At 36.4% G+C, this 19,306-nt stretch overlaps 3 protein-coding genes across 3 annotated transcripts; all 3 read left to right on the top strand.

Annotated features, from left to right (window-relative positions):
* The first annotated feature begins 853 nt into the window (after positions 1-853).
* Positions 854-2,578, top strand: LOC127814045 (WRKY transcription factor 22-like). The gene is made up of 3 exons (XM_052355267.1): positions 854-1,352; positions 1,495-1,605; positions 1,857-2,578. The coding sequence occupies exons 1-3, from the start codon at positions 973-975 to the stop codon at positions 2,275-2,277; spliced, it is 912 nt and encodes a 303-aa protein (XP_052211227.1). The 5' UTR covers positions 854-972; the 3' UTR covers positions 2,278-2,578.
* An 8,443-nt stretch (positions 2,579-11,021) lies between these two features.
* On the top strand, positions 11,022-11,753 carry LOC127787177 (late embryogenesis abundant protein Lea14-A-like). Its single transcript, XM_052315084.1, has 2 exons — positions 11,022-11,250; positions 11,393-11,753. Exons 1-2 carry the CDS (start codon positions 11,057-11,059, stop codon positions 11,649-11,651), a joined length of 453 nt encoding a protein of 150 aa, XP_052171044.1. The 5' UTR covers positions 11,022-11,056; the 3' UTR covers positions 11,652-11,753.
* Positions 11,754-14,855: 3,102 nt separating this feature from the next.
* On the top strand, positions 14,856-15,869 carry LOC127787178 (uncharacterized). Its single transcript, XM_052315085.1, has 2 exons — positions 14,856-15,153; positions 15,281-15,869. The coding sequence occupies exons 1-2, from the start codon at positions 14,876-14,878 to the stop codon at positions 15,645-15,647; spliced, it is 645 nt and encodes a 214-aa protein (XP_052171045.1). The 5' UTR covers positions 14,856-14,875; the 3' UTR covers positions 15,648-15,869.
* Positions 15,870-19,306: the final 3,437 nt, after the last annotated feature.

Genomic DNA, 19,306 nt, shown 5'->3' on the forward strand with positions numbered 1-19,306 from the left:
AGATATTTTTGTCATCGGTACACTTTTGTGTAGTTTAAAATGTACACAAAGGTATACCAATAGCATTATTCTAATAAATATATCGTATTTTAAATTATTTTATCGATTAATAACAATATTTAGATATTGAAAGTGAATTATATTAAATGCATTCAGGAATAAGGCTATTATATGTATTATATTTTATTGTTAGATAAAAAATGTCTAGAATTAATACCCTTAATTAATCATTAAGGATGATGATTAGCATTATTTATAAATTTATTGGATAAAATATTAGTATTTTATTACATTAATTTTAACAATAAATATAATTATTAAAATCGATGCAAAGACATAAAAATATTTCATTTAATAAAACTATCGACCGCAACTTGAATAAGGGTAATTCTCGACAATGGTTAAATAATAATAAATATATTTTAATTTTAATAAATAAAATAATAATAATAATAAATAAATATATGATATAACAAGTGTGAGTTTAAATATATTAATAATATAATAAATATATCATTATTCTAGTTAAATAACAAGTGTGTGACTTGACTTCATCGACAAGAGAGGAACCACCACGCGCCTACCGTAGCGTTGACTTCACGCGGCGGAGCACCACCACCAGAGTGAGCCTTCGCCCTTTCTTTCTTTTGTCGGTAAAATTGCAGAGAGAGAGAGAGAGAGAGAGAGAGAGCGCGTGGACTCTTCCATGGCCGGGGCCAACCCTTTGACAAGTTCCAAAGTCAACCCCTTCTTCATCCCAAAAACAAAAGCAATTTTCACTGTCTTTTTCATGAGAGAGAGAGAGAGAGTGGGGATTATTTGCATTTGCATTATCAAAGCTTATCTTTTGGCCTCTCTCTCTCTCTCTCTATAAATAATTATTGCTTGTCCACTTATTTACGCCCCCTTCTCTCAATCACTTCCATTTCTCGCCGGTTCCAAAAGTCAGCGCCTCCTTTCTCCGCCGCGAAGATGGCGGATCAGGACTGGGATCTGCACGCCGTCGTCAGAGGCTGCGCCGCGGTCACATCTTCCGGCACGCCCGACCTTCTTCACCCTCCATCGTCGTCGTCGTCGTCCTCGTCCTGCTCCTCCGGCTTTCACCCACCACCACAGGATCCTCACTTTCTCTTCTCTCCAGATCCAGCCGCCACTACTAGGACCCCCGTTGCTGAGTTGCAAGATCTCTTCAGACCCTTCCTCCCCAAATCTCAACCACCCCTCTCCGTTCTGGCAAGATTACAAGATCTATCTCCCCCTCCGCCGCCGCCGCCGCCGCAACGGCCACAGCTAAAGCAGCAGCCTCCTGTTGCTTCTGCAAATACTAACCCAAGTCCAAGGTCTAAGAAAAGGTAATTTCATTTCATTCTTTTGAGAATTTCTTTGGGATTTTTTGTGTAGATATATACATATCATCAGTGGGATTTGGCAGCGACCCAGTTCTTGAAATGATGTAATCTTTGATATGGGTGGTTTTTGTTTGTTCTTTCACAGGAAGAACCAACTGAAGACGGTGTCGCATGTCCCGGCTGAGGGCTTGTCTTCTGACATGTGGTCTTGGAGAAAATATGGCCAAAAACCCATCAAAGGCTCTCCATATCCAAGGTGGGTAGTAGGCTTCTCTTTTGCATCCAAACCGTTGTCAGTCAATATTGTCGGTTCTTTAGATGACATTTGGGTACGACGAAAGCGTTTACTTCTCGTATTTTGGTTATTGGATTCAAACATGCTCTTTCTGCACACACACAGATGTCTCTCTCTTCTAGATTTACCCATTTTTTCTTAGACAAAACGGCAGAGTTCAGTTCATATTAAACAATGGAGGAATTGTCTTCTTCTCCTTTCTGGATGAACAGAGGGTATTACAGATGCAGCACATCGAAAGGGTGTTCGGCCCGGAAGCAAGTGGAGCGGAACAGATCCGACCCCGGAATGTTCATCGTCACATACACCGGCGAGCACAACCACCCGATGCCCACCCACCGGAATTCTCTCGCCGGAAGCACCCGCCAGAAGCCCGTCGCGGCCGCAGCCGGCGACCCCAGCAAACCCGCTCCTTTCTCCCCTCCCGTCTCGCCGGCGACCGAGAAGGTAGAGGGCAGAGAAGACTTGGTGGAAGTCGACGAAGATGACACGGACATGGCCATCAGTGATGATTTCTTCGAGGGTTTGGAGGATCTAACCGGCCCGGATTCCGAAGACTGCTTGTCGGATCTCTCGCCGTCCAGTCTGCCGGTCCCTTGGCTGGCCACCACGACTGCAGCCGGCGGGGGCTGAACCGCCTGAAAAGTGGTTCCTTTACATGTGTATGAACCAAGCTTTACGAATCCCACCTTTTTCAATGTATATTTTTGTCCGTTAGAGAGAGTTTTTTCACTTCTTTTCACCATTGCAGCGAAGAATCTTCCAATTTCAATGTTTTGACTTTTGGTTACTTGTAAACGTAAAATTCTCCTTCCATCATAGCCACTCTTGTAGAAGAAAAAGGTGGATTCCTCCTACCCTACACATTTCATTTGTATCATCATCATTATTATTATTATTATTATTATTATTAATTAATAATGTATTTTATATATTTTTCCTTTGAAAAATATTAAGAGTTATCACTTGTGATGATTTAGGATTTAGGGTGATGATTTTATCAATTATATGACATATTTTTATTAAAGATTATGTATTATTGTCGGATGTGATAAATGAGTGATGACACTGTTATCAATTATGATTTTTAGTATTTTTTTAATTTATAAAAATAATTTTTAATTATTATTTAAAACCTATATATATATATATATTGAGTTGAGAGTGTACAAGCATTGACTTGACATATTTATTAGAAAAATGTGAACTTTAAGGAGTGTTCTAAGGACTGTTAACCAAAACCCTAATTTGATGGCAATCAAAATCATGTGTTCTTGCGTATGATTCTACCCATTAATGGCAATCTCAGTTGGGAAACTAAAAACTAAAGGCCATTGGTGGAGAGAAAGATCAATTTTGGAATGAAAAGTAATTAAAAACATATGATGGAGCTTAAAAATTGAAAAACAATCCTCTTTACTAAGCTAGTTTCACTAGAAAGTGTTACAATTACTATGAATTTATACAAACATGTATCATTGGTACATCATTCTTTTATGAAAGCATTACAACTTTTTATGTATATATGATTGTGGGTATACGTATATTAACGAGAGAACATCTAAAAGGTGAAATTATTGAACTATTTTTGAAAAAAAATGAATTTTGATCTACCATGTGTTCTTATTCATAAGTAATAAGATTGTCATACATGTCCACTTATTCAATTTAGATTCAAGAGATAAGTCAACGAATTCAACTTTAGAATATTAATAATAAAAGAAGATTTGAAATTGATGTGAAAAGTTCGTTGTTATTTTACTTCGACTTATAATTATCCATCATTAATCCATAATTGTTGGGCTTAAAAATTTAGAATACAATGTCAAATATCTTGACGCAAGACAGAAGCAAAAACAAGGAAAGAAAAGTCTTGTTCGTAATGCACGAACAGACGTCGCCCAATTATCGTAAATGAGAAAATCGCTTGGAATCCATCAAGGAAAAAAGAAATCTGCTTGGAATCCACCAAGAAAAGAAATGTGAAATTTTATTGAATGGAAAAGTTGATTATAAAAACTACCTTCTAACTATATTTATAGTATTTAGCTAATTCAAATCTAACTAGTACTTGTAAATAAAATTCAACTAAAATTGTAATATAAATAAAATCCTAATCAACCTAAAACAGGAAAATATTAAAACAAATAAACATAATAAAAATATTAAAATAAATAAACATAATATAAATATTAAAACAAAACCCTTAAATGAAGTCTTCGATCTACTCTGCATCATTATCTTCCACTTCAAAACAACTCGACCCCGAGTTATAATCTGGATAAAGTGGCTCATCATCCTCACGGAACTCATACAAGTCTACCACGTTGAGGTACTAGAAATTTTCATGGAGGCTGGCAAATCGAGAATGTAGGCATTGTTGTTAATTTGTTTCAGTACTTTGAAAGAATTGTATTTCTTGGGCTTCAACTTGTTGTAGGTATCAATAAGAAACCTCTCTTTTCTCAGAAACACCATTACTGAATTTTCTTCCTAAAATTGTTTATTCCAATAGTGAGTCTGCTATTATCTTGTACTATGCATTCGTCTTTTCCAACTTCTGTTTGACTTCCTCATGAATAACAATCATATCTTCAGCCAAGTATTTAATGGTTGTACTTTTGTCGTGACCCTAGGGTAGCTTCACCAAATCGATGACATGGTTGGGAACTTCAGTGTAGACAATAACAAATGGTGCCTTGCCTATGGCTGCATAAACTACATTGTTGTATGCAAACTCAACCTGAGGCAACACATAATCCCATTGTTTTGGCTTATCTCCACATACGCTCTGAATTATATTCCCTATAATGCAGTTAGTGACCTCGGTCTAACCATTTGTCTGCAGATAAGCCGTGATGCTTCTGTTTAATTTTGTTCCAAACAACTTCCACAATGTAATCCAGAAGTGTCCTACAAATTTTGTGTCTCGATCAGAAGTAATTGATTTGGGAACTCCATGCAATTGCGCACCCACATATAAGGTGCATGTTCGCAAGCTGAACAACCGATGTGGGACGATTCTCGTCCTACATCAGACACTCTTATCCAAAAAGTTGTAGACTTGATACCGGAATCCTCACGCCAATCGACCGACAAACTTCCCCGGCCAACAGAATCCTTACGCCAAACTGTTTGGGTGGAGTGCCACGAGATAAATCTCGCTCTGATACCAAGTAATGCAGGGGCATTGAAACATCCCTTTATTTCTAAGGAATAGCAATTAATCTTGGTATTTAATTGTTGAGGGTTTTATATAATCAAAGATCTTTATGCAAGTATTAAATTTGCTTGTGGATCTATAGTAAGATACTTAAGGAATTTTTATTGAAGGGAAAAATAAGATAATAAAAAGTGATTTTGGGTGATTTATGGAAAATAATCTATTTATGGTTTACTAATGATTAACGAGCTTAAGAAATAATTAATAATTTTTTTGGGATTAAGATAATTTTTTATAATTATTGCATATTTGGGAATTGGAGGAATTTTTGGAAAAAAGTTTTGGGACATAAGTGAAATAATGGAAACTAAAGCAACATCACCATAAATATGAAGCAAGCGCAATAGTAATTGAAAGTGAGGGTGGGGTAGGCGGTCAGGCGCACGTAGGGGGCTGAAGTGGGTCATGGGATCGAACCCGCGGCCATGCAAGAAAAACGACTAGGGTTTTATTAAACCCAGCTAGGTGCTAAACGACACTGTTTCAGGGCGCCAAAAAATGGCCTTGCTATGTCACGCGATAGTCGCTGGGGCTGCCTTTGATGCAATTGCATCATGTGAAATTGAGAAAGTGAAATGATGTGGTTTATGAGATCAAGGGAAGCAAGGGCAGAGAAGACCTTGGAAAGAGTTGACCGTTGAGGTAACTCTCATTTGACAATTTAGGAGAAATAATTTGTTTAGAAATTAGTTAATTTAATTAATGTAGAACAATAGTTAATGAATTAATTTGGTGGATTTAGTAGCAAGGCACAGTTCAATCGGTTTAGTATATGGGTATTTAATTAATCTCAAAACTTTATGTTATAAATATTTTGTTAAGGGAATTCTAAGTGCATCGACAGTACGTCTAATAAGTTAACAGGCAGCAAATATTTTAAGGTAAGGGTTAATATGCTTTGTGTGTAAATCACTTTTGTCATAACTTGTATACAGTGTTAAGAAAGTATCTAGACATGAGGCAGTAGATTTTTGACCATAGAAGTCGAGATAAGGTCTTAGAAGGAATTACTAAGGGCCACCAAGAGCCTGAGATAGGTGCGGTGGAAGGGTTTGCATGCACGCTACACTTCATATTTATCTATGATATCATACTTATTAATTTACTACGTTGCATATTACCTTTATTAAGTCTCATGAGTCACTCATTTCACTCCCACTAACCACACAGATGGCTCGGGGCCTTGTAAGGGAAAGGCAGTGTGTGTTAACGACCAGCCAGATGATGAGAGTGGCAATCCATGATGGGGGTATGAGTCAAGTGGCTTGTAATTATTTCATTTCATAGTTGTGTTGAATGCCATCTATGTTTGTCGGTTGGACTTATTTTTTTTTATATATATATAATTATGGACACTTTGTGTGTGTGAGTCAAAAATATATCTAAATTGCAGCTTATTAATTTGCTTATAGGGCACAGATCAAATACGAGAGTTGAGTGTCCTTCTGCTGCTTGTAAATCTTAGACCTCGAGTTCTTGATAGTCGAAAGCAATAAATCCTAGACCCTAACTAAGGCGTCCACATTATTTTATTCTCTTGCTATTAGGGCATAGTTGGCCTCCGAAATAGGATCTTTTTATGTAACTTTGAGTTACGGTAACACTCGATAATAGAGTTAGGTTGTCACAGACATATACTCCCGAAAACTGCAATTATCAAGAGGAGAGACACACTCACATATAAAGCGCATGTTCGCAGACTAAATAGTCAATGTGAGACGATTCTCATCCAACATCATATCCCGTATCACTTAGCCCATATAAGAAGCGAAATTTTACAAGTTAATCCATCTAATTTACCTTGCCAAATTTTACAAGTTAATCCATCTAATTTACCTTATTTATTACACATTCATTGCTATTACATTCTAACTTAATATATACATGTGTGTGTGTTGTGGAGAATGATGATGTGTTGTACCTATTGTGATTGCTTTGGAATCTTGAGAAATATGCTGATTGCATGACAGCTATGGGTTTCCCAGCTCTAATGCTCATCCATGGCTGTCCTATTCATCAAGTAATGAGATTTTCCCAGAAAGTGGATGTTTCTAGTTCTCCAAACAGGTTCCCCCAGCTATATTATTGTTCATAGAATAAGCTCATATCAAAGAAGTCACATGGCCACATACATGCATATATATATATATATATATATCACAAATAGTCTTGAGTTGTTGGGGCCTGCAATCCCACTTTGAATGCCTAGCAATGTTCATCACAACCCTCCTTTATTCCATCAAAAGTGTTGTATTTCATGCTTCAAACCCATTTCATAGGGAAGAAATTGAGAAAATTTGGTTATCATAATTAATAATCGAGCATTTTTGCATGATCTTAACACATGGATATATATACACAAACACCTTTTAATAGCGATGCTAATAAAAAAATTTCACATCTAGTCCATCTAAATAAGGGTGTTTGAATTTTAATTTGAACAAAAAAACCTAATCCCCTAATTATGTTCAACATCAAATAAGTTTGATTCATTCTTTAGTTCGAAAACTTTCAAAAAAATTAGACTGCATTCTCTTTGCTGTTTTCAAACCATTTTTAGTTTTTAATTTTCTAAAATAATGAAAATGCGTTCTCTTTACTATTTTTAAATTATATTTTTGAAAACAAAAAAAAATTATAAAGAAAACTCAAAACAACAAAAAGTTATTTTGAGTATTTTTAACCAAAACAAACTTTAAACTCAAAAACACATTTATTTATTTATTTATTTATTCATATTTTATTATTGTAATAAGAAAAAATATTACAATATTTATTAAATTTAAAATGTATATATTTTTTAATAATATATTAACATTCAATATTTCTAATTTACTAAATAATCAAATTTATTGAATAAAATATTATTAAAATATTATTTTCAAAATTTCAAAAAAAACGCATTTTTTAATTTTCTATTTTGAAAAATAATTTTTCAAAATGACAAAAAGAACGCGTCTCCAATTTTCTAAAAATAAACTATCAAAATAGAAAATTAAAAACGAATTTAAAACTTAAAACTAAAAATTAAAAAGTAAAAAGAATGCAGCCTTAATCTTCGGTCTGGTCCGATCTCGATTTTGGACCAAATAAATATAGGGTAGATATACTATTGTATGTATTGCTATATACATTTATATATAGCATGCAGTATGTTAATTGGATCGGTCTAATCTTGCCTCTGTTTGACTCAATATTTAATATAAATTTTTTATTCTATTTTGAACGTAATATTTTATTATTACCTTTTTGTTTTTCTCCAACTTAAGTATTGGAGGATCAACTAGAACATTCTTTAATAATTTTTTATTATAGTTATAGGGGGACTAATTAAGTGTCATCTCACCTCACAAAGCACTAGCTAGTTGCCAATTGATTGGTACAGGTTAAGTCACATTTATTTTTAATTTCTTTTGTTAATTAGGTTGAGGTATTAATTGATGTATAGTTGCATTCTCATTAAGTTTCTTAAATTTTCCTTCCTATTTAGCAAAATAATGTTTTCTTTTCATTATTTTTTCTTTCTCTTATCAATGAATAGATCTATTTATTTATATGACTTAAAGAATAATGCTACTTGTCGAGAAAGCTTTACTGAATTTTTTTAATTTATTTTTTATTTAATTTTCATCTTTTATCTTTTTGAATGTTGTCCATTTCACTCACTCTCCCCTCTTTCACTATCTCTCCCACACTCTCTCAAACCCACCATTAATGCGCACACACTCTCTCTCCCTCTTTCAATGTCTCTCCCACACACTCTCTCTCAAATCCATCATTACAAAGAGCATCGACAGTCACCCCCGTCGCGCCCCGCACTGCCGCGAGCACCTTTCGTCGTCGCCCCCCTTTGTCGCTTGCACCGTCCGACCACAGACCGTTGTCGCCCACCCCCACTCCGCCGCAAGCAAAGCCATCGCCCTCCCCCCCCCCCCCCCAACCGCTCGCACCGTCCGGCCCTATCTGCTGTCACCCCTCCCTCCTCCTTGAGCAACCGCCTCGCCCCCACCTATCAGCCCCTCTGACCAACCACCATCGCTCACAGGTTGGCCCCCCATTGCCATTTACCCCCACCCGCGGGCCATATTATTTGTGTTAGTTGGCTTTGATTCTGCCTAATGGATCAAAATTGAGGATCAATAATTGCCCAGAAAAGAACACTAGCCCAATAGTTAAATAAGAGACAACACAAACAAACAATATTGTAACTTTATATGGGAAAACTTACTTTGAGATAGTCAATAATTATCTTAGTTCATAACATGGCTTAGTAATTGGATACAGAGTTGATGGTTGACTTAAACCTCACCCTGCAATTGAATCAGCAATTGAATCAAAGCTTATCCTCATGAGTAACATTAAGACCACAATGACCTTGGCTTGTCAACATAAGTGCAGGATCTTTATGTGTCTATGCAGGGGCATTACTCTGCTTATTTTACTTACTTTGTGATGGCCCTACTTTCCAGTTCTTATTAGGAAATGATGGATAATTAATTTGCACCACTTGGAAGAATTTATTTGCTTAAATTCTTATGAACTCATTGTTCATATATATAGTGACAGTTTCAAGTAATCTTTGAATCAGTTTGTAAGGAACTCACTGCAGACAATGCTGATGTTCAAATAGCTGTTCATCTACCTGTATCTTACAGGCTCAAGCTTGCATATTCTTACCTTTTGCATCAAAATTAATTAAGGAGTCAATAACACTTCACTATAATAGTTGGCATTTTGCTGGTTTGCTTACTTCATGCTGGCCCGACTATCTGTTTCTTATTAGGAACTCAGTTTTGGATATTTGATTTGGGACAATTAAAGAATCCATTCACTTAATTTTGTATGAACTCATTTTTCATATACTAGTAGTCGCGCACTCGCCATAGAGAGAGAGTGAGAGCGACCTAAAGGCCGGAGGTGCAGGACTGGACGACCGAAGGTTGGGGGGCCACAGTTGCTCACGGCGGATGGAGGGGCAATGGCGTTGCTCGGGGTAGTGTGGGGGTGGGCGATGGCGGTCTATGGTCAGACAGTGCGAGCGGCAAAGTGAGGGGCGACAGTGGACTGTGCTCGCAGCCGAGGGAGGGGGTGACAACGGAAGGTGTTCGCGGCGGTGGGAGGCACGACCGGGGGGTGACAACTAGTGCTCTTTGCGGCGGTGGGTTTGAGAAAGAGAGTGTGGGAGAGAGAGAGAGTGCGTACTGGTGGTGGGTTTGAGAGAGTACAGGGAAAGATAGTGAAAGAAGAAGAGAGAGAGAGAAATGGGCAGGATTCAAAAAGATAAAAGATGAAAAATTAAATAAAAAATAAATTAAAAAAATTCAATAAAACTCTCTCGACAAGTAGCATTACTCATGACTTAAATGCCTTGTATTTCTTGAAAAAATGAATCAATTAATGAGATTCAATACAAAACTTATGAGATCAATGAGATTGATATTCAAATATTTTTTTTTAAAATGTATTGATTTGACCCCATTAAGATATTTCAATTCATCACGTTATCTTTTGTTTATCGATAGATTCAACAATAGTTCATAAGGTTGACCTATTCGAGGAATCTCTCCATGTACTTATTTTTAATTTTTCAAAGTATTTTGCCTTATTGTACCTTTCCTAATCTTTGGGTGCCTAGGTATCCACCATAAACCTTTTTTCATTTGAAATGGTAATGTGCCAAGCTTTTAAGTCCTAGCCAGGTCACTTGGAATTGCAATCAAGTCACTTGGAATAGTGGCAAAGCTTTTGAAAGTTATCAAATGAGAAAATAATCAAGTGTGGGATATTTTGTGTGTGAAAAATATTTAAGAGTTTTTGAAAAACACTTCAAAAACTTTTGGTATTTATTATTTTTAGGGATTTTTATTTTTTTTAATTATATAATTATTGTCTTTTTCAAAAATAACTCTCAAAATCAATTAATTTAATTTAATAATATATAATAATATTAATAAATTTTAATTAGGTAGAGTTACTATTCATGGTACCTATTGCCCAATTTTAGGCAACCGTCAAGGCAGCTACCTTGACCGTTTCAAATAGTGCCACGTGTTAGTACACGTCAGCAACTACCTTCCACGTGTCAGCAACCCAAAACGCCCCTCTGTCCAGCTCGGAATCAAATTCTCGTTTATTTATTTTATAACACTAAATCTGAAAGCACAGGAGCAGAAGCTTCATCGACCGGCAATGGCGAATCTAGTGGAGAAGGCGAAGAGCTTCGTGGCCGACATCAAGAAGCCGGAGGCCACCGTCATGGACGTCGATCTCAAGGACGTCGGCAGCGACGCCGTCACATACAACGCCGAGGTCTCCATCGCCAACCCTTACAGCCACCCTATCCCCATCTGCCAGATCTCCTACTCTCTCAGAAGCTCCGGCAGGTTCGGATTCAGTTCACTTACGCCCCTCTTTTGAGTAAAAAGAATAGCTCGGGAACCACGAGACCCGAAACGATATAGGAGATTTACAAGATTCGAACGCGAGGTATTTTTCGGGTTTTTGATTTTGTGTGGTTGGTTTTAGGGAAATCGCGTCGGGGACGGTGCCAGATCCGGGGTCGCTGACGGGGAACGAGACGACGAAGGTGAACGTGCCGGTGAAGGTGCCGCACAGCGTACTGGTGAGCCTGGTGAAAGATATCGGAGCGGATTGGGACATCGATTACGAACTGCGATTGGGCCTCACCGTCGATCTTCCTGTAGTCGGAGACTTCACTATTCCGCTCTCCACCGCCGGCGAGATCAAGCTGCCCTCTCTTTCCGGCCTCTGGAATAAGCAGTGATTTTGATCGATTCTCCCCTTCCATAGAGACCGTTTGGCTTACCCCTTTTTAAGATGCCTTCAAACCCTTTTACTTAAAAATTGTGTAAAATTTTAAATTTCAGTAGCATTTGAATTGATAATATATTTAAATAAATATGTTTTAAGTTCTTATTTATATAATTATGTATTTAATTTAAAAAAATTAATAAATTATTAAAATTAAAAAAAATAAAATAGATATATCCTTGAATAATATAAATAAAATTTATAAATATTAATTTTTAATAAAAAATTATAAATTAATTTTCCAATAATAAAATTTTATATATAACTACTATAAAATATATTAATATAATAGATATTAAAATATATATATATTAAATATATATACCGACAACAAACAGAAAAACTAAAAGAAGAGGATGGAGATGACGACGATGAGCAGAAAGTGGCAATGTAGGCGATAAACTAGGAAATGGAGGGGATGGGTTGGGACAAGGTGCATAGGTCACTAAGGCTATGATTAAGGCTCCAAAAAATTATATTCTTCAAATATTAAATAATTTTTATTATTTTTTAGAAGGTTCTAAAACTTATTACTACTTAGGGCCCAAATGACCCTTAGACCGACCCTAGGCTGTGGCAACGACGATGAGTTAGAAACGGCGATAGAGATGATGGTGACGACGATAAGCTGAAGAATATTAAAGAGGGTTGAAAATATAAGTTCTTGGTGGGTAAAGAGGCTCTTTGGCTTACCTTTTTTTTTTATAGCTTTTAAGTTATTTAACTTTTTAGTTAAAAATTGGATAATGTTTAAGTTGATAATGTATTTGGATAAATATGTTTTTAAGCTATCAATTAATAATTATGTGTTTAGTTTGAAAAAGTTAATAAACTATCAAAACTTGACAAAAAAACTAAAATAGACATGATGTTTAATTATGTAAAATTTTACCATTAAATGTTGATAAATTATACATAATTATTAAAAATATATTAATATAATATTATTTTATGTATTATATATATACATATAATATATTGCTACTATGTTTTTTATATATATACATACGCGCAACAAATAAGAGGCGATTGGGGCACAAAATGGTGGTGATAAAGGTAGGGATGGCGGCAAGCAATTGTTGATGGGGCGACGAATGACTGACGATGGAGGAGGAGTTGAAGCAAATGGGGGCGATGAGGCCAACGGTCGATAGGGGTCACGCCCTGTAGGGGCAACGTGGATGGTCGACGGTGGTAGCCGGAAAAGCTAGAAAAACAAAATAGTGGGAGATAAGAGGTTGAAAAAAAAGGGCATAGTTGAAAATTAACAAAAATGACGAGGGTAAAATAGTAATTTTGTCTGTCAACACAACTTATATAAGCAGCGTTTTGCAAAAACTCTCCCCCACTAGCTTTTGCAAAATACTGTGTAACAACGTTTAAACTACCTAACTTAAACGCTAGTGAGGTGCACCCAAACACTTCACCAACTTTTTCTTAATAGCTTACACAATTTATAAGCGGCCAGACCGGTAAACAAAACACCCTCAAAATTATAAAATATTTGGTCAACAAAATAAGTTAGTAACAGCGTTTTGAGAAAAGGTGAGAAGGGTAAAATTGAGGGGTTTTTTTGTTATTTCAGTTTAGATTGATCTCTTTATTGGGAAAAATTGAAATAACAAAATCGATCAAAATATTAAAAATAATGTGTTTTTTTTTTTACCAAAATTGGTCGATTTTGTTCAATTGTTTTAGTTTAACTGAAATGAAATTTTACTCACCCTTAATTACTTATATCTACTTGTACTTTGTTTTTTGTTTTTTTTTGAGTTTTTTTTTTTACCAACAGTTTAGTTTAATTTTTGGAGAAGATTAAGTTTATTCGGTTATGAAGTGACGAAATACTCACCTCATATGTAAATAAGGAAATAAAAATTTTAGATAAATATTTATTTTCTTTTTGGTGTTATTGTATGGCTGTCGTTTGGGTTATATCTTTTACAGGAATGCTATGTTGTCCACTAACGGGCAACATAACATGGGCCTCACGTGCATGGGGCCCACGCCTCTCTCACTGGAGAGCAAATGTTATGTTGTCCGCCGGTGGACAATATAGTGTCACTGATATCTTTTAAATAAAATAAATTTTGGTATAGTAATAAAATTATTTATAAATTTATTTTAATATAAGAGAGAATATTATACACGAAATACGGTGTTTGCTTATTTAAACAGAATAAACGGAAGTATTTTATCATTTGTCTTTTGCATGTTTTTAGTTTCTTTTATGAAAAAAATTACTTCATCACTCGATTTCAAGATTTAAAATGATACTTATGCAATGATATATTATGTATTTATATTAATATAATATATATATATATATATATTAATGTTGGAGTATCACTTCAAATATTAAAAATTAAAGTAACATTATTTTGATGCGACCAGAATACGAGAGAAGACATGAGTGGAAGACAAGCAAAGATAAGGGCACTTTCGCTTTAATTTGGGCAAAGTTGAAGAATGAGATTCACTAATTACTACATGTTCTTACTCTTTGAGCTTATCAACAAAGAATAAGGAACCCTAAATAGAATAATCTTTCAACCATATTTTTTAGGCATAAAGTATAAATACGCTCCCTAACTCTTTTCTTATAGTTATTTGGCCATTCTAACTTAAAAATAAACTTATCATGTCCCTTAACTTTCAATTTTGTTATAATCACACACCTCATTTCTCTCAAATGAGTGCGCATGAGATACATGTACATTATCAAGGGGATCACTAGTGAAGGAGGAGGGATGAAACAAAAGTCATCGAAGAGGAAGGCGATGGGTCGGTCGCAGTTGATCGACTGGTCGGTCGATCACCCACCTATTGGCCGGCCAACCCATCAGTCAATAGCGACTGACCCATCCCCTTTCTCACCAATGACTTTTGTTTCCTCCCCTCCTTCACCACTGACCTTTATTTTCTCCCTTTCACTCACCGACAACCCAACTAACTACCGATACATGTACACTCATTTGAGAAATAAGGTGTGTGATTATAGTGAAATTAAAAATTGAGAGATATAATAAATTCATTTGGAAGAATCAAATGGTTATAAAAAAAGAGTTGAATGACGTACCTATGCCTTATGTCATTCTTGGCATATTTATGCCATGTGCCATTCTCTTTATATACACCATAGTTTTGCTCTTGTTGCTCATAATTAACTTCATCGACATGAGTGCTCGAATTTGTAAGTTCATCCCAAAATGTGGGAGCCGGAAGAAGGTCGGGCCTAATAACAGGCTCGATGATTCTGATACGGAGTTGCTGGAGAAAGCGAAGACCGATGCTCGCGAGAAGTTGGAGAAGATGAAGAATTCAAAAGGGAACCTAATCCGCGTAGATGTCAAGGACGTGGGGACTCACAGTATCATATTTGGCGTTAGGTTTCAGCTCGACGATCCCGATTTCTACATCCAGAGCTTCACTTTTATTGTGAAATGCATTGGCAGGTTAGATCTTAATCTTTACCTAAGAGTACTAGCTGAGATGATTATTGGGTTCACACGACCAAGTCATGGATCCATCCTTTATTGATTGATTGATTGATCTTGGTTTTGGGATTTGTTACTTGTGCAGTGAAATCAAATCGAGCGCGAGCTCAGGACGGGGATCCCCAGACCTACCCTACGAGTTCACAGTTGAAGTGCCGTATGCGGTCATACTGGGCAGCATAGTAGAGGATGCAATCAGGGGCTTGAAAATAGGGTACCAAGTGGAGTTAACCATTTGCATGAAGCTCATGGCAAATTCTTTGCAGATTCCAATGCAAATAAGTAGTAAAGGTATCATTACCATCCCTAAATTGTCTGAGCTCCAGAGTAAGAGTTCCATTGTGCTCAAACCCAACATTAGCCAGAACCAATTCATCCAGTCATTGAAACAAAATTGGATTGTGGGTCCAATTGTGGAAACGATTTTGGACAAGATACCTCCTAGAGTGTAATTCGACCCGAGCTAACGTTGAATCTCTCATGCCAAAAGGGGTGAAAGTGAACACGAAGTGTTCTAGAAGGGATAAAGTGTGTTATGGTTAATGCCATAAATGATGGCCTTTGTTCTCTTTTTGGGTTAAATAAGAATAAGATGTAACATTCAACTTCTACTATTAATAAAATTAAAATAAGATGGAATATTGAACTTCTATTATTAATAAACTTGAGTTGAACTCTTCCTAAATCTAGCGTTTAATCTTAATCTTGATAAACTTAATTTTAATCTTATATTATTACCTTTTATAATTTAATGATTAATCTTAATACTGATAAAATTAAGATGAACCCTACCTCCTAAATCTTAAGAAGACAATACATGGGGATAATCCTAATCCTAATCCGCTTGGAATTACTATCCCTAAAGACCAAGCAACAAGGGAGACTTAATCGTAAGCAAAACGTTATCTCTAAATGTCTATAAATAGAAGAGAATTTCTCTTCCGAGATAAGTATCATGAAACATAACTCTGTAGCTTCGTTATCATTGCTTCACTTCTAAATTAGGTATCCGAGTTCAAAGCAACTTTCCCAACTAACTTTGGGACACTCTCCCTGTCAGCCTCAAACTAATTATCCAAAGGGAAAAAGCATTCTGGATGGAATTGACTTTGATATTGAAGGGGGAACAAGCCAACAGTGGGATGAGCTTGCCAGGTGCCCTGCTGGGTACAGCAAGAAGGGAAAGGAGGTTTACTTTAACTGCTGCTCCCCAATAATGTCCATTCCCTGATGCCTGGATCGGAGGAGCCCTTAAGACCGGTCTCTGTGATTATGTCTGGGTTCAATTCTATTCTATGACAACCCTCCTTGCCAGTATAGCTCTGGTAAAGTTGGCAAGCTTTAGCTGATCTCATCTCCAGAGTTCTTCCAGCCATTAAAGGTTCTCCCAAGTACGGAGGTGTGCTGCTGAGTGCTGTGGTTCCAAGTATTATGACGATCAGTCTGGTTACAGACAGTTCTTCCACCAAAAGCCATGTCTGAAGATGGTCTACAGTACTAAAGCTTGGTATGACTAGCAACTTTAGTGGAAAACGTTGTCAGTCCATCAAAACTACTAGCCATCAATGAGTTACCACACTTAGGGAATTATGATCAACTGGATCGGGTTGTGATCCTTGCATAAAGAAATATTTCTAGATCTGAATCAGCGTTCTCATAGCTGTTAGATGCAATCAAATTCAAAGATGCACCATAATTCTAAACCCCCCAAAATTCTGCAATTGTAGAAACCCAAGTAACGCAACAAGTCAGATCATTGACTGATGATATTCATCATATTTTGATTCATACGACGAGACAATCTGTTGCTTTATGACAAGGAACAAGGGCAGATAAAAGGGTGTTCTTGTTTTCAATTAAATAATCAAACATCTCCACGAAGATCTGTACAGAGAGAACCTATACGGAGATAAGAAGGACAAGGGGAATTCCCCTGGTGCACAAAGAACCCATAAAGAGTGTTATATGTCCAAGGATGAGTCCAAGCCTAAAGAAAGAGCCAAGGCCCACAGGCCCGTTGAGTGGGCGAGAGGCTATGATCAAGAGAGTGACGTGACTGAGAGACTTGCGAGTGATGTGACCAAGAGACTGCAAGAGATTGATGTGAGAGACTTGGTCGTAATCGAGAGACCGATGTTATTGAGAGATTGAGAAGACGACTGATTTCATACTGAGAGACCTAGATGACCTCTACTGGAAGGGCCTCGCTTGATGTCACCAAGAGACCCTTCCAAAAGAGCTTGATAGGTTACTCGATCACAAAAAAACTCATATTCATGAGACTCTTGTGGGACATCTAGACCCAAAAGCCTCTCTCTAAAAAATGTGAGACTTTCGAAAGACTATAGACTTGAGGCATGATCTCTAGATATTATTCACACGAGACTGTAAAAAATGAGTCAAACTTAACTCTAATATGTCTACTTACAAATTCAGAAAGACATCCGATATGTCTATCGAAAAATACAGTCTTTTTAGTATCCTCCTTTTTATAAATAAGAAAACCCTTCTTCATTTTATGTATGTTCAGAACTCTACACTAATTATAGTTTTACTTTCTCTGCATTCTACTCTCAAGAATTGACTTAATAGTGGAGGGCTCATGTGAGAGGTCACTTATGCCCCTAAGCGATCTCTTCCTTGTAGATCATCCACAAACTTTGATTAAAACACTCTATCGCTATAAATAAAATTATTATTGTATTTAGACACTAGCAATGAGATATTTTCGCATAATTTAAAGAGTTCCAAAATTCTGGTGATCGTGTTGTCTAACAGACAAGTTTAAAATGACTTTAAAGTGGGATATGGAAATTTTGATTCCAATCAAGGTCCATTTGAAGAATTTGGGCACATAGGGCAAACCTTGCCCACCCAAAAAACCATAAAATCTTAATTGCATGCCTTATGCCTTAGGCATAGAGTCGGTCCTAAGATTTTAAGGGCTCTAAGCAAAATTTTATATAAAATTCTCTATATTTAAAAATATTATAAAATATTATCTATGTGAATGCTCTTATAATTTTATTATAAATATTATTATAAAATATTATATATATATACATAAGCAATCAATTCCCCTTTTCAATTTTAATATATTTCTTCTTTTTACAGGCATACCTGCAGCCCACTGTATCATGTATAGCTAATATACATATATTTTAATATAATTAGGTCTGATCTAACCATTGAATTTGAAAGGGTTCTAAGCTGAAAGGACCCTTAGACATTGAATCTGAAGGGGGCCTAGATGACTGCCTAGAAAACCTATACTCAAGGCAAGTCCTGCTTGGACAGCTACTTTTTAAGACAGGTGTAGGAAAGTTCTGGAAAACATTACACAAGAATTAAGGGTATGAATTGATTGGGTGGAAAACATTACACAAGAATTTAAGGGTATGAGTTGATTGGGTGCCAACTTTGAATACTTAAAAAGAAAAAACGATTTAAAGGTCAAACAGGGAGAAAACAGAGGCAGGAATCTTGCACTGGTCGTAGCTGGAATGACCACCTCCTAAGGCCAAAAGGGTCATTGCACAGTGGCAAGAAACATGATGCTTATTTGTAATGTGATTTGACAAGTTTAGGCTAACTACATAGCTCTACTCTTTTAGATGGGTCTGGGAGCGGCTATAAGTAGGAGGAACAACTTCAACACTAAATGTCGAGGAGATTACTCAAATCCACAGGCAAAGTTAATACAATAGCCAGAAAAAATCCCATAAAATCATGCTAGATCCCGAAAATGCCATGATGCAAGTGTACAGAATTTCAAAAATTCTAAAAATTGTTTGGTGGTCCAACAATGGCTACAAAGGGCAGTTCTAGCCAGGTTCACTCACATGACGGCCCGTGTTAACCCAAAAACATAGCAAGGGGTATTTTGATCATTTTATAAGAACAGGAAAAATACCCAACAAGTGGGAGAATAGGACATCTTGAGGTTTGAAAGGTAAGGTGCCCTGAGGATCAAGGAAATGAACACAGATCTATACGCCAACTTCATCTCTGAACATAGTGGGGTTCATCTTACATTGAGGTTCCCACACCCAACAAAGAAGCCAGGTTGCACGTGGGTAGGCATGAATTCTTGGGCCTTCCGGGTTTTGCA

This window comes from Diospyros lotus, chromosome 12 (assembly GCF_014633365.1).
Source record: "Diospyros lotus cultivar Yz01 chromosome 12, ASM1463336v1, whole genome shotgun sequence".
Lineage (NCBI taxonomy): Eukaryota > Viridiplantae > Streptophyta > Magnoliopsida > Ericales > Ebenaceae > Diospyros > Diospyros lotus.